At 30.5% G+C, this 17,406-nt stretch overlaps 1 protein-coding gene across 1 annotated transcript in view; it reads left to right on the top strand.

Moving 5' to 3' along the window:
- Ten-a (Teneurin-a transmembrane protein) overlaps positions 1–17,406 on the top strand; it is a 610,089-nt gene that overhangs the window by 561,110 nt on the left and 31,573 nt on the right. Inside the window, exons 11-13 of the mRNA XM_075299300.1 lie at positions 4,322–4,441; positions 14,463–14,630; positions 14,770–14,965. Of these exons, the coding sequence (XP_075155415.1) occupies positions 4,322–4,441; positions 14,463–14,630; positions 14,770–14,965 (484 nt within the window). The remainder of the gene's footprint in view (positions 1–4,321; positions 4,442–14,462; positions 14,631–14,769; positions 14,966–17,406) is intronic.

Below are 17,406 nucleotides of genomic sequence, written 5' to 3'. Positions count from 1 at the left end.
ATATATATATATATATAGATTTAATGCAGTCAAGCCACAGCATTAGAATGTCGAAATTATGAAACAACAAAGATGAGACCAAGGCGACGACAAGTGTATTAAAGCATGAAACTTTGATGACTTTTCTGAGGGTTTTATGACCCAGAAAACGGTAAGACAAGGAACCAACAAAAAAAAAGAAAGCTTTTAGCCATAACCATAATATTCCTATTCTCTTAATTCACAAAACACAAAACTAAAATAGTTATAACAAAAACCCCATTAAAAGCTGAGCAACTTCACTTAACGAGGGGGGGGGGGGCGGGGATGAGGGAGTAATTCATAAGACTTTTATATGGCTTAAGCCTAAAATGTCATTGCTTCATAATGCCTTCAACAGGGATAATCGACTTCCGGTATGCTACGACCAAAACAATAAAATATTATTAGTCTATGTGAAATGGCGTTAAATGTAATTGTCCCGAACGCCATCAAAGCCTAAATGATTTTGGTTTTTCTTGCCCGAAGCGCAAGGCATTAATAAAAATTGCCATACATAAATTATGAAAAATTATAAATTGTAAGTTTAACCTTACGTTGTATTCCAGGAGTTTTCATACATTTATATATAAATGTCCTTGTTACGAGCCTTCGTGTCTGGCTTTCAGTTTCATTTTTGAATTTCACCCACTCGCTGGAAAGGCATCTTGGGAATCAAGCGGTGGCATTGTACCCTTTTCCGCCCCCCATTTTGTTGGTTATCATAAAATTAAGCCAACAAATTTTATGTGCTAGTCATTTCTTCTTGGTGGCTTGCAGGAAATTCAAGCGTTATGTTTTCTCATTTTATTAACTACAATTTTTTAACATAATTTTCTACGTGCTCAAACTTTTATGACCCGCTAATGTACGTGCTTGCGGAAGGTGGAAATTTCAGTGTTCTGAGGCAATTGTAAGACACGAATCTGCACTTTTATGCTGTGGTACTCGAACAAATGAAACTAACTACCAGTAACCTCCCACTAACATTTTTTTTTTGCTATCTGGCCCACCTCCCTTATTGTCCTTTTCGGTCCATAACACTACGTGAAAACCAAAAACTCTTTGTCGTGATATCATATAAAACCATAAAAATACATTTTGTTGTTGTAACCACCATTTGGCTGGCATAGCCATAGGATTACACATAAATTTTGCCACAGTTAAATCCAAACCAAAAAAAAAAAAATTATTGTAAAAATGTCATAATCTTTGGGTTATATTTATATTAGTATAACGCATATATTTTAATAAACATAAATTTATTTAATTTAATATTTTTCTATAGAAATATATATAAAAATAAATGTAATTTAAGTTCTGTCACATTTAATTCAAATCAAAATTAAATTTCACCACGCTAGCAAAAAAAAAAATTAAAAAATAAAAAAAATATATATATATATATATTCAAAATTTGTATTTATGGTAAAAGCCCTTAGGGTTTAGCCAAACTACAATAAATAAAAAATTAAAAAAAAAGAAGATATATATGCATGTTAGTTGCAGTTTATTACAAAATTGAGTGTAATGGAAATTGTTATTGAAATTACAAGTACATAAATAAATAACTTAATTTATTAATGGAATTACAATAAGTTTTAAAGAAATCAACAAAAAGGTTTATACACTACCGTTATGTTTAAATTTGCTCAATTAATGTAAGTTGATTTTCAAAAATACCAAAAATCAATTTGTCGAATTTGAGTATTACGAAAAAGATTACTTCGACTTTAATTTTTTTTAGATAAAAATCAAGGTTATTGGTCTATTGCGGATATGATTCGCGCCACAAATTTTATGTAATTAGGTTTCAAGTATATTTCTAATTTTCCATTAAAACAAGAAATATGTTCGCCTTAAGGTAGGCTATTATTTCAAATGGAATTTTGTTATTGGGAAAATAGTCATTAAAATATAAAAATTGAGGAATAACTAATTATTAGTTTTATGATAATAAAATAAAAAATTATAAAAAAAAGTTAAAATATTTGTGCTTGGTTTTCTTCGAAGAATTTTATGTACCAGGCTAAATGTAGGCAACACATTCAACGATATACTGCTCTTTTAGCATACGTTAGAGTTTAGTAAAAATTAATATATTATTAGGAGTTTTTTAGTGTATTTCAAAACCATTTTAAATTTAACTTCGATTTTTTATGAACTTTTTCAAATGTCCTTTCGATTGAATATTCGAAACATCTATAATAAAAATAATCGATTGGCGCCTGATAGTAGGCAATAAAGGCTTAAACTAGAAAGCCACCGTGGTGCAGTGGTTAGCATGCCCGCCTTGCATACACAAGGTCGTCGGTTCGATTCCTGCTTCGACCGAACACCAAAAAGTTTTTCAGCGGTGGATTATCCCACCTCAGTAATGCTGGTGACATTTCTGAGGGGTTCAAAGCTTCTCTAAGTGGTTTCAGTGCAATTTGGAACGCCGTTAGGACTCGGCTATAAAAAGGAGGTCCCTTGTCATTGAGCTTAACATGGAATCGGGCAACACTCAGTGATAAGAGAGAAGTTCACCAATGTGGTTCACAATGGACTGAATAGTCTAAGTGAGCCTGATACGTCGGGCTGCCACCTAACCTAACCTAACCTAACCTAAGGCTTGAACTAGCCATCTTTTTAAGTTGTTTCTTTTTGCTAATGAGAACAAGTTACTCTCTAACTGAAGCCTAAAACTAGGCAGTAGTTCCTAGACAACAGTTATACTTTGATGTTATGTCTGGCGACATCAGTTGATTGATGAAACACTCGACTCTGCACTCAGAAAAGGAATAAGGATCACCCCAAACCTGTTTTAATACCAAAATGTTATTTGGACGGTGAAAATGGAACATATTTGTCGCAACCATATTAAGTTTATTCGAAAATTATGTAGCTGATTTTGGCAAAAATGAATAATTTTTTGCCCACAAAACAACATTTTTGGGACAAAAATGTTCTAGGTTCACCCCTTCCAAAAATAATATTTTAGTCTTGAAACATGTTTAGTGTTTGGACTAACTTTCTAAAGTTTTTTCCCATTGGTGCCTAACGGTAGGCAATACATATAGGAGTATGTTCCGATATTCGGAATCTCAAATCGCAAAATTTTTGTTTGACCATATTTTCTTAATCTTAAAACAACTAAATTTAAAATTTGCCGACATAGTTCTCTTTAATAAGAAGTTTAAATACAAACTGAATTTAAGTCCGATACTATTTCAATTTTTTCTTTGTAAAAAAACTAAATTCTTACGATTTGCGATTCAGAATGTCGGAACATGGGGGATAGATTTTTCTAACACTTAATTATGAAATCATTTATTCATTCATTCATTTCTAGCTCTTCCAAAGAATTTTTAATCGGAACCTAACCGTAGAAAGTAAAAAAGGGAATTTTTTATACACTTCCTATTACGACAAGAATTTGATTTTTTTCTCTAAATTTACAGCTTTCAAAGTTGAATAGCTTAAATTCATGCATATAAAAGCCAAATAAATATTGTATAAAAATTTAAGAATTTTAAGTATTAACAATTTTATTGACAGATTACTACACAGAAAAACATAAATTAATTTCGTGATTGAAGACAAAAAAAATATTTTTTTGTGTAGCGAATAAAGGTTTCTTTAGTCATATATTCATTCATAAAAATATCTTTAAAAATATACTTCACCAAATTGTGAGGCATATAAAGTCACTTTGAGTCACGTTTATAATGTGCTCCTCTCTATTTTACGGATTATGAATGTTTTTATTGCTGTGAACTTTCCTTTCAGCCATAGCATTAGAATATCTATGAATATATGTTAAAATTTTTATAAGTAATTCTGCAAAAATTATTATAATAACAATTTCCATTACTCGTCCAACTTTTTTCCATTTACTTTTCACAATTTTAAATCTTTATTAGCAAAATTATTCTACAAATTTTTTCATAAAAATATTGTATATAAAACACCAAAAAAAATTTTTCATATTTTTTAATAGTTTCATACATAAGCAAATATTAGCTGCATTCATTTAGCTCTTACAAAAAAACAAAAATTTTTTCTTAAATATTTTACACTTTACAAAATTAAATAATTTACTACTTTTGTTTCTACAACAAACAAAACAAATGCATTCATAAAATCATTTTAAAACCAAACAATAAAAAACTAAAAAAAAAATATTTTAATTTTTTTTATTTGCATCATTACATTACAAACAATTAGCGGATATTTTATTAATTTTATAATGTTAATAATGAAATATATGTCTATTTTTTTCCCTTCCCCCATAATTGAATAAATTATTCATTTAATATAGCCGTGTATCTGTTATGCGAGGTCAAGTAATAACCCCACAAGGATTGGGTATTGTTGGCATTAGAGTGTCTGTGGACCGTGATTCGAGATTTGGATTTACTCTAACACGACAAGGAGGATGGTAAGTATAGATTTATTTTAAATTAAAAATAAGGAAAAAAACACATTTGGTGGTCATGGCAAGAGATTTTAAAAATTTGACCAGTTTATTAAAAATAAATACGTATGCTCGAAAACCTCTATATACATAACCGCTTAAAAGTAAATATCATCTAAAAAATAGCAAAACATTTTTCTTCTCTAATTTCAAACAATATTTGTAGTGGAGATCTTCCACATATATTTTCAGCCTAAAAGTAGACATTACATAAGTAATGTATCGGTTTTATGAAAATTCTTAAATACATATTTTTAAACATTTTAATGTATTTCCCAATATTTCCCCTTTATAATAGGACACTCAGTCTTTTTTTATTACTGTCTGGCATGACCCTTCATAATTAAATTACATTCGGTAATGCCTCAGTGAATTTTAATTTCGATAATTTGATTTCATACTAAAAAGGAACAGACAGATATGATAAGATTGCCTTTGATCTCTCATTGCAATAGGGTCTTTTGTATTTTTGTGGATTCTTTGCAGGAAAGTTCACAGAATCTGACAAAATAAAAGGTCCATTCTTAAATGTTTATCAATACTCGCTTTTCCACGAAGAGAAAAAAACATGAAGAAAAATAAAAAGAACAAATAAAATATACATATTTTTGAGGAGATATAAAATAGGTTGCCAAGGGCCACAATAGAATATATGCCTTTTGTTACCAGTTGACTTTATCATATCATATCAACCAATTTGTTACATTTATTTCAGCTGAAAAAATTAAGTTTACGAAAACATATTTCTATTTCAAAGGAACTTTTTGGTTATAATTTTTTTTTAAAACGCATAATTTTTTTTTTAAATTTCGTTTGTCGTGAAGAGATTTTAGGGACATATGAACCCTTAGAAATAATTCTCCGAACATGTATACGGCTTCATGTTTAGTCAAATGCGGATCTCGTGCGGATCGGCTTTAATAGTAAATGATTTTATAAATTAATTTTATATTTGGTATAAAATTAGTGTTATTTTGCAAATTAAAAAAAAAAAAAAAAAACTTAATTAAAGCATATAATTTAAGTGAAAACGGTATTGTGAATTTGTTCACTGTCATCGAATTCAAATATGTGTATTTGATTCTTATTTTTTGATCTGTAGAATTTAAAATTTACACGTTTATTATAACTTTAATTTTCAAAATGATAAGCAATTCGCTTTTTTTTCTAAAAATAGTATAAAAAGTTTAGTTCTTGTCAAACGCCATGATAGTACACTTAAAATATTAACAAACAGAATAAAAATATAATGGAGAAAATAACGAAAAAAAAGACATCAGAATGTCCATGCATTCTTCTCCGCATATTGACAGATGTTAAATAATTCATGAAAATTCTCTGGATATGCATGTATTTAAAATGTAATTGAATCGAAAAAAAAAACATGACGAACAGCTTGTCTCCACAATTATTATGACCATTTTCTGCGATAACGTGAACATTTTTTTTTTCTGCAAAAAACTTGAGTTTTTAAGTGATTTTTATTGTTCAATATCCATAAAAAATGAGACGAATTCAGTAGAAGTTGAATGAACTTATACGATAATGATATCGAAAATTCATCATACTCAAATTTCATAAAAAATGGATTTCCAAAGGCTGGTGTAACAAAAGTAATTAATTCGATTAACATTTGGTATCATACTAACTATTAACAAGTGTTAATGCATATTTTTATGTATTTCGATCAAATAATTTTATGTAGCATATTCTGGGGATCAAAGTTATTACTCATTGAATTTATATGAAATGTTTTTATTTTATTGTTAAATCGAATGAATGAATGTTTTGTTTAAAAATTGGAAAATTGCTCATTTTAATGAAACGGTGAAATTCTTATAAGTCAAGTTAATATTGGCTATACTGACAAAAAAAAGCTTGAGCGGTTCTAGATATGTTATCTTTCAGCTATTGATCACGAGCCAAAGAAGAGGAGACTACAACTTAAGATGCTTTTATTTTTTCTTATTGGACCTAATGTTAAAGATTTGCAAACTAAATTTTAGGATACGCAATTTACACAATATTAAGCACAAATTTCTTTTAAATAAAAAAAAATAATAATTAAAATTATTTTTGTTTAAGTTAAGGACAAATTTCACCCTTTTTTTAAAGTCGTACGTTTTTGAAGTAAGGAAAATTTTCCTGAAAATAACGCAAAGCATTTTTGATTTACAGAACTAATCTTTAAATTAACGGAGCTATTGGCTGAAATTTTGAGTACGGTTTAAGGGAGACAAATTTCTTTAAAATAAAGTATTTTAATTAAAACAAGTAAGAAAAGTCTAAAGTCGGACGGGGCCGACTATATTATATCCTGCACCACTTTGTAGATATAAATTTTCGATACCATTTCACATCCGTCAAATGTGTTGGGGGCTATATATAAAAGTTTGTCCCAAAAACATACATTTAAATATCACTCAATCTGGACAGAATTTGATAGACTTCTACAAAATCTATGGACTCAAAATTTAAGTCGGCTAATGCACTAGGGTGGAACACAATGTTAGTAATAAAATATGGGAAACATTTAAATCTGAAGCAATTTGAAGGAAACTTCGCAAAAGTTTATTTATGATTTATCGCTCGATATATATGTATTAGAAGTTTAGGAAAATTAGAGTCATTTTTACAACTTTTCGACTAAGCAGTGGCGATTTTATAAGGAACATGTTGGTATTTTAACCATTTTTGTCGAAATCAGAAAAACATATATATGGGAGCTATATCTAAATCTGAACCGATTTTAACCAAATTTGGCACGCATAGCTACAATGCTAATTCTACTCCCTGTGCAAAATTTCAACTAAATCGGAGTTAAAAATTGGCCTCTGTGGTCATATGAGTATAAATCGGACGAAAGCTATATATGGGAGATATATCCAAATCTGAACCGATTTCAACCAAATTTGACACGCATAGCTACAATGCTAATTCTACTCCCTGCGCGAAATTTCAACTAAATCGGAGCAAAAAATTGGCCTCTGTGGTCATATGAATGTAAATCGGGCGAAAGCTATATATGGGAGCTATATCTAAATCTGAACCGAGTTGAATAAAATTTGGCACACTTGACTACACTACTAATTGTACTCCTAGTGCAAACTTTCAACCAAATTGGGGTAAAACTCTGGCTTCTGGGATCGTATTAGTCCATATCGGGCGAAAGTTATATATGGGAGCTATATCTAAATCTGAACCGATTTCAATAAAATTTTGCACACTTGACTATAGTATTAATTGTTCTTCTTGTTCAAAATTTTAAGCAAATTAGGGTAAAACTCTGGCTTCTGGGACCATATAAGTCCATATCGGGCGAAAGATATATATGGGAGCTATATCTAAATCTGAACCGATTTCTTCCAAAATCAGTAGGGTTATATTCTGAGCCAAAACACATACTTGTGCCAAATTTGAAGTGGATTGGACTAAAACTGCGACCTAGACTTTGATTACAGAATGTGTTCACGGACAGACGGGCATGGCTATATCGGACAGACAGGCATGGCCCACCCTGAGCAGACGGGCATGGCCCACCCTGAGCATTTTTGCCAAGGACACCATGTGTCTATTTCGTCTCCTTCTGGGTGTTGCAAACATATGGACTAACTTTTAATACCCTGTTCCACAGTGTGGCGCAGGGTATAAAAAAGTTATGATATCATATTTAAAATGTGCCTCTATGTTATTGCAAATTCTCCTTAATCTACAACCTGAAAAAAACTATTTACGTCATATTAAAAATTACGCAGCATAAATTTTAGTTTTGCACAATTTACAAAACATTAATGACAAATTTCTTTAAAATAACGAAACGAACGTTGCAGCCCTCCATTAAAGAAGCATGTCTATGAACTAAGACAAATCTTCCTTAATATAAAGAAATACATTTTTAATTTAAAGAAATCGTCCTTACATTAACTGAAATATTGTATCTTTAGATTTAAGATAAAAAAGCTTCAATTATAGGCTAAGACCCATTATGAGGATTTTGCATCTGTGGTTTAATTTTTTTTTTGAACTACGAAAATATTGTTTTACTTTAACCCTTGGGCACTCCTTGGATAAGTGCGTGTTAATCCTGGTTTTAAATATAACGGATTATGGAAATAGTTTATTTTTATTATTATCTTCTAAAAAACATACATTTCGTTCCTGTAATGGATAAATAAAAGTTTCAGATAAATATCCAATAACTAAAAGAAGAAAAATTACGTTTTAAAATTACGTTTTATAGTCAAATTGACCAAAGGAGTACACAAGGTTTAAAGTATACGCTATAATTTGGATTTTTTAACTGGCATTTGAGTGAATGAAAATTCCATAAATGAGATATGTATCCTAATTTTTATTTTATTGAACCTAGATCTAAAGCGAGATAGGTCGCTCAAAATGTCTTTATTTTAAAGAAGCCACATCTTTGGCTTATCACAATGGACTGAATAGTCTAAGTGAGTCTGAATCTTAATCGGGCTGCCACTTTACCTTGGCTGCGAATCAAGACAAAATCCTTAAGGGAACGTCAAAATCTTTGTATCCAAGTAAACTATTTTGTTTTGAGTGTAGAAAAAATTTTTAGATTTAGAAAACTTATATTCACAAGGCGTAAAAATCCATCCATTTACACACAAACTTAAAAGTTTTAGGGTTGTCTTCTCAAAATATGTTTTGATCAATATCAAAGTTATCAAAGATAATCACAATCCTTCGATTCAAATAAACTTACAATTGTCCCCAAACCAAGATAAATGTAACCTTTGTACTCTATATACAGATGGTATTCGTTATATACCAATACACCAACATTCTATTCGAAGTGTGAAGGATACACATACGTGTATCTATGTATCTATGTTTTTTATCATAAAAACAGAAAATTGCCTTATTGTTGCTTGCAGCTAATGTTTGTTCTTGTCTTGATGTCCCACTATAACAAAACAAAAACAAAAAAATAACAACACCAACAAGAGTAAGAGCAAAAAAAAAATAACATAATAAAGTGGAGAGAAGTAGCAATAGCTGTAACGACGAATATTGCAAATGAACCAAATAATATCTGTATAGTTGTTGCTGTAGCGATGGCTGTTAAAGACAACACCACACGTATGCTTTATATGGTCATAAACGTGGGCTAGTATTTTCTATATAAAACAATGTGCGTGCTATGAGATGGGTGAGTAAAATTGTAATATGGCTGCTAAGTGAGAGAATATAGAGCAACAGACAACACGCAAGTATGCATAAATGTACATACAACAACAACAACACATAGACTCACTCACAAAGAGACGCCTATAGATATAGAGTGAAGTTGTGAAAAGCATGATGATCCCCATGTTGGTTTTGTAATCCACACTGCAATATTAGTTGGTATTGCATACACATACACATACATACATACAAAAGTCTTTTTTTCTCTCATCTTCACATTTCAGTGCAACAACATAAAAGGATGGTATATTACCCCTGCAAACATTTTCTATCGAAAGTGTATCGAAGTAGTTTCGCCGCGGAAGATAAAACTTTCGCAGGCGATATCATCTTCTTATCGAATTAGGGTCCCCGTTCGGGAACAAATATCCCACTACGCGATAGTGTTCTCGGGGAATCGAACCAGTGACTAAAAGTAGTTAGAAAAGCGATAGTTATTTTTTAAAAAATAAAAATGATGATCGGATGTACCGAGCATTGAACTCGGAACCTTTCGTTTTCAAGTCAGAGGCTCTCCCTCTGTGCCACCCACGCTCGTTGGTTGATAGTGGCTTTTTACACACATGTACTCTCAGAGAGGTGCTATTGAAAAATTAGCTATGTCGATGTATGGAGTCTATATTTAGATTTTTGATCGCTGCTAGAGTCGAATTTGATTCGAAACGGAAACACCCCACGCGATAGTTGTCTTTATTGTTGCTGTGCTTGAGATTTTACTACCAGAAAACTTCCTGGCGATACGAAATAGTGACATCTTAGCGAAAGACGATAAAACTATCACCCAAATGTTGGCAGGGACTATAAATATGCTTATATTTACAGACACTAGACCGTGTAAACTTTTACAAACCATGTGTATACACTGTGTGAATACACCATACACATTCGTATACACGTCCCAATGTTAAGGCTTGTGGTGTGGTATATGTATATATCGTTGGCATATGTAGTAGTATGATTATGGCCAGGATTTAAGGCACTAGGCTAATGAAGAATTATAGCTCATTGAGGATATGGGAGTAATAAACCAATACAATATATACAGTCGTGATGGTTTATAGTTCGTTCTCCTATGGTCACACTATATCTTATACAGCTATACGATACATATACATATATGTATGTGTATATGAGCTCTCTTAATGCTTTATAGATTAAAGCTTTCTCATAAAATTTAATTTAAAATTGTTGAAAAAAAAAAAAAAAAACAAACTTCCCTAGATCTTTTGAGCTACAGTGAAAAGCAATTAATTGATTTTGATTGTTGAATATATTGTTTGCCTTTTTTATAGTCTTACACTTCACATCTCTCTCTCTCTCTTTCTCTGTGTGTGTTGTCGCTAGCCCACTTCTTGGTTTGTCCATTTCCATTTACAACCATATTAAATTTAATTTTCCATTCTTTTCATGTTTCATTTTAATTTTACTTTATTTCCCCCTTCCCCTTGGTTGTTTTCGTTGTTGTGGTTGCCGTATTTATTTTCTATGTTTATTGTTTGCTCCATGTCATGGGTATTATGTGGAGATGTTGGTTGTGGTCGCGTAATTGAACTTGGCAAGCTGTTGGTTATTGGTTTACTGTGGAGATCCATGTTTTATAATTAAATAGCTTTTAGCATTAAAATTAATATAGCCATTTCTTTATGTACTATATGAGGGTATTTGTGATGTTCTCTTATTATTTTTGGATTTTTTTTCTTGCCTTATATTCTTGCCATATTCTTGAAAAGAAATTTTCATTGGAAGAAATCTTAGAGCAGAACTGGCTACTGCAGTTGATTTTGACAAAAACGAATGAAAATTGAAAAATGAAAAAGTTTTTATAAATTTAATTAAACTATAATACTCTTTTATTATTACGTATAGTTATCAGAATGGTAGATGAGTTTTGGAGTTTCTTTTTGCCATGCCGTTGCACACACAAAAAAGTTTACTTAGACTCAAAAAAAAGTGAACCCTATATTTCGCTAAAGCCGACTTAATTCTATTTTAGTTCATGGAATTATTACGTTTTAAGAAAGTTTTCATGACTTGAATAACTTTCTGCGTACGTTAGTTAAACTAACTAAAACAAAGGAGTTTTAAAAGTTTAACAAAATTCGAGTCTTCCCCAAAGTAGTTCAGAATTTCTTAAAACTTTTAAATGAATTACGTCGTAAATTGTCTAGAATTCGTCAAAAATTACACGCAGAGAAGGAATATGATGACCTCACCTTAAAACATGTTTGAGGTGATCATATTCCTTCTCTGGGTGTATTTACTTTTTGTTTGTGAATTCGGCGTGACATTTGCGTTTCTAATACAGTTTAGTTAAAATTTTCTAAAATTAATTTTTTTTCTTTTCAAAAATTAACTAAAATTTTCTTTCTTGGTGGGTTTACTGTTTTTCAGTGTATATCCTATGGTTTCGGATTTTTATTTATATTGATTCCGGTTTCGTAAAAAAATGTTTGGCCTAAGTGTACAAATAAAATTAAAGAGAAAATATCATACTAGCAAAAAAAAAGCAAAACAACATTGAAGCCATCCGAAAGGAAAATGTAAGGTTATTTAAAAAAAATATTAAACTGCTGATATGATAAAAAAATAGGCAAATAATTTCAATAAAATCAAAACAATTTATTATATTTGTTTTTCTTTAAGAAATGTTCGTTGAAGAAAAAATTTGAAGTTCAAATTTATAAAAATGCTCAAGCATCTTCTGAATAAATTCTGTGAAATTCGAGTTTAGTAAAATTGTATGTTTCATTTGTGTAGAAGTTTAGTTCAAGTAACTAAAATAAACAAACCAAATATTAAAATGAAGAAAACGTTTTTGCAATTAAGTTTTGATGAAGGCAAAGGCGACTATCTTTTTTAACTTTTTTTTCGAGATTTTCGAGTATAATTCACATTGGGTTTAATGAATTATCCGAATTCTGATAATCGGTTGACAGTTTCGCTGCAAGTAGAAGATGCTGATGAAGAATGTGGCAGAAACAAATGTTTTCTTAACTTAAAAAAAAAAATTAAATAAATGAAAATGATTCTATAGATTTTTTTTAATAAACAATCCAAAGATTAAATATCTGAGTTAATTTAACGCTTCAAATCGAAAATGTTTATGTCAAACAAAAAGAAAAAAATACACTACTTCAAAGACTTTAACGGAAGGATACAAATTTGAGAGATAACTATCCATAATATAATGAACATTAGTTTTAAAACAAATTTTTTATATTTTAGTTGAAATAAAAACGGAAAGAAAATTGTTTTTTAATTAGCATTTTTCATTTTAATAAATATATTTTCCGAAATATTGTATAAATTTTACGTCTTAAAATTTTTTGTAATTTTCCTTAAAAAAAAATATTTGACAACGAATTTTTTTTTTGTGTTTTATGAAAGAATTTTCTTTCCGTTTTTATTTAAACTAAAATATAAAAAGAATTTTCTTTCCTTTTTTATTTCAAGTAAAATATGAAAACTTTTTCATGATAAAAGAAAATTTAGTTTTCCTTAAATTTCCTCCCTGACCAGACCTTTTCCCAATAAATGCATAAAATTAAAATAAATATCCTAAAAATAATACAAGATAATCTAATACATTTCCATGGAAATTCTTTTGAAAAAAACTAAAAAAACGTCGTTGTTAAATTCAATGGAGGCGATCCAAAATTCCACCACTTTCGTAACACAATGTGAGGATCTGAACTGTTGTTTAAAGCTATCTGTTTGTTTTAAGACCATTTACAAATTAGATGGAGATTTGCTCTCCATTACTAAGAGATCAAACGTTCTTATCCATTATGAGTTATGACGTCACAATAAAAAAAAACTTTGTTTAAAGATTTGCGACTTTGAAAAAAGTATGAAAATCTCAAAGTATTTTAAAGACGAAAGAGATTTATTTAATTAAATTAATTTGATTTTAAAGAATATTGCTAATCGCAAAAGTCGAAAGTCGTCTCTGCTAAATTTAAAAAAAAATTGAATAATCGATTTTTTTAAAATTTTGATAAGGCCGAAAATTCTACTGTACGATTCCTTGAGTCCTATAAGCTTATTTTAACCTTTTTGCTTCTAAGCATTTAATTTGTTCTCAGCATTTGAGTTTGATGGCACCCTCATTTGGGCATAGCGATTTTCGAATCCAGTGTCCCTCGACTCGACACACCAGAAAATTTTTTTTCTGATTCAATCACGAAATTAATTGATTTAATTAATTTTTTATTTGAAATTTCTTCAATCACAGCAATGATAGTATCAATTAAAAATTAATTGAAAGTCAATTAAAAAATTAATTGATCCAATTTAACAAATAATTGATACTATTAATTTTTGTGATTGATTTTTGTTTCAATTGAAATATTTGTTGAATCAATTAAATGTTTAATTGAATATTTTTTTAAAATTCAAATAAGACTTTAATTGGAAAAAATTGCGTTAAAGTTTTTTTTTCGGTGTATTGTACAAAAAACTATTCTTACTTGCTCATTAATGATCCCCAAATGTGTTAAATTTTATTTGAATATAACTAACACATATTTTCATGAAGCTCCGTTAGTCTGCACTAGCTACCGAACTTTTGAACTATACTATGGACATATCTGTTCTGTTGTCTACATATTCCATATGCAAATTTAAAATTTTTTCAGTTGAAGTTATCTGAGAGAATATTTTATTTTCTGTTAATAGCAGTTAAAGCCTAACGGAGCTACAAGAGAATGACCGTAACATTTTTTTCTATTTTTTTTTATTTTTTATTAATTTCATTTTTAATTTCTCACAGGTTCGATGTTTTGGTTAATGGTGGTGGAGCGGTTACCTTACAATTCCAACGTTCGCCTTTCCGTCCATTGACACGTACGGTATTTGTTCCATGGAACCGTATTGTGGTCTTGCCACCAGTACAAATGCAATTGAGTGATGAAGATGATAGTGCCAATAGAAATATTAAGTAAGTTGGGTAAAAGGGAAGTGAAAAAGTTCAACTTATTCACCGAATTAAAAATATACAATTAATTTTGAACACTACATAATATACAAATTACTAATACGCTACCTCTTATATCTCTTTCCCTTTCGACTACAATCAGAGTGGCACCAATGAATCCGGCCTTGACCTTCCTCAATTCGATTTTGTATCATTTCTCTGATGAGCCCACTACCGATGCCCATAAATTATGTATGGAACATGACCATGAAGAGCTTAAGCCTCAGTTGATAAGCACTTGGATGCCAAATGGCATTGGAGCAATGCCTGGAAAACGTGTTATATTTGCCGAAACTCAGGTAAGATGGAAGAAATTAATTTAAATTGGGAATATGCTTAATTGCGTTCATTTGATTGTTATTGCTGACGATGATGATAATGATGATGATGACAATGTGACTCTGTTGCTTCTACTATCACATTGTACAAATTATGATAGTTTCCAATTTGTATTGTATTCCGGAAAAATTTGGTCACGTTTTGGCAATGAAGTGACTTAAACGAGCATAGTTAAACCCGTTTTTTTTGTATAACAATACCTTGGGGTCTTTTTAATAAATCTTGTGACCTTTTTGTTTTACGGCAGAGAGAATGAAAAGGATTTCCAAAGGCTAATGATATGGGGGCAAGCAAATGGAGAGAGGATGTATCAGAGGTTGGCTTCTCCAACAAGGAAACAAGTTTTATGGTTAACTACAAATTTTTAAAGTTTTTACATTTTATAAGCTCAAGTCCTTGGCTGGAGTATTGCTACAAAACCCATAACCCTTACAAAATGACCTCGAGTTCGAAATCACCCATCAACACTAATGTAGAACGCCATCTAGCCATTCAAACAGCTATGTAGCTTTTGAGGCAAGGACTTTTAGTTGGCTGTGCTTGCATTTTCCCATATCCTTTTGCTGTCGCTCTTCCTCCCTCCCACTGTCTCCCTCTCTGTCTGTATTTATCCCTGTTTTTAATGCCATTAAATATTTTGCATTATTTATGCTAAAGTTGTAACTCATGCCAGTACGTGTAGCTGTGAAACAGTTTTGTTTCTCTTTGTTTTTCTCTTTTGCTTCCTGGTATTTTGTTTTGCCTTTTACTACTCACATTACCATGGCTGACACCATCTGCTGCTTTGACTAGATTTTAATTAAATTACTATTTACCTTCGAGTTCAATTTTGTTGTTGTTGTTGTTGGTTCTCAGTTTTGGCCTCGGTGTCCTGATGAGACGAAAGCTCAGGATGCAGCATAGTGAAAGAGTGTACCAAAGCTGGATGGATCTGTGAGCTTTGTGTGTAAGAAGATTTTTACTTTCATTAAATAGAAATTACAATCTGGGGAACTATTGACCTACACTTCAAGTGAAATATTTTAAGACTTCAGTGTGTATTTCTTATGGTTAAGCATAAAATAATAAAGGTTCTTTGGAGGGCACAGTTGAATATTCTAAAAATTAAAAAAAAAAAACAAATCTACAGGAAATTCAAAAAGAACAGAAATTTAAATGAATTTTGAGGGTCCACACTGGAGGTGAGATTTTTGCTGGAGGTGAGATTTTTAAAGGGCAAAGTTGGTTTAATTTCTGCCCGCAATAGATTTTTTTATGAATACCTTAAATAACTGAAATAAAGTTCAAGTCCAAGCCCTTATGAATCCTCATTAGTTTAATACAATATTGGTCTGGAGAATGATATGCTTGTCATGGGAGCCTCCTTAGATCTGTTGGGCATAGTTTGGGTTTTATATTACGAGCCAGTACATCCTAAACTCGCCAAAAAATAAAATTTGTTGTACTTAATTCAATCGAAGCAATTTCTCTGGTTATGTTTATTTGAAACCCAAGGTATAATAATACAAGAAGCAGTCATTATGGGAGCCATGGTGAACCATGGTGAATGGTCAAACGATGTCTATGTATTGTCTTGGTCTATGCTATATATTAGAAATCTTTAGGGCCTATTTCTCAATCAAATCTAGTTGTTATTATTATTATAAGAAAAAACTGATCGCATAAAAACTTGTTACTAACTGATAGTTTATCCTCTGGAGGATAAGAAACCAGCCGGTTTATGCATAAAATGTCCATCTAATAACAAACGTTTGCAAGCATTACTTTCTATGGACAAGTTATTCACAATAAATTACTATTGTGAATCACAAAGTTCAATTTTGTCAAAACTAAATCTGATAATAACGGCGTGTTGGCATTAATTAATTGCCTCTAAATTTATAAAATGATCATATAATAACAAACGTTTGCAGCCATTGGTAATTTACTTAATTTTCTATGGATAAGTTATTCACAATAAATTGATATTGTGAATCAAAAAAAAAATACCACCTTTTCAAATAAAACATTTGTTATTAAACCATAGTTTGTCCTCTGGAGGATGAGAAACTTATTTTTTATTTTTAAAATGCTCATGTAATAACAAATATTTGCAATTGGCAATTTACTTCGCTTTCGATTAACAAGTTATTCACAATAATTTTGCTATTGTGAATCATAAAAATGACCCTTAACAAAATTCAATCTGCGTATTGCCATTAATTGATTGTTGTGGATAGAACACAAATACAACGATGTTTGTGATAAATCATACAAATGGTGTGAGGAAGAAGACGTACCTAATAACGCTAGGATTTTTAGGTTAATCGTGAAAATTGTCGGAGAAACTCAGAATTATTTGAGTTTCCAATTTTAATACAGTATGACAATTATTATTGTTTGTTTACTTCAATTTTCTTCA

Source organism: Haematobia irritans, chromosome 3, assembly GCF_050003625.1.
Source record: "Haematobia irritans isolate KBUSLIRL chromosome 3, ASM5000362v1, whole genome shotgun sequence".
NCBI classification, from domain to species: Eukaryota; Metazoa; Arthropoda; class Insecta; order Diptera; family Muscidae; genus Haematobia; species Haematobia irritans.
Note: the sequence above shows the minus strand (reverse complement) of the source record. Positions and strands in the feature narration are given on the sequence as shown.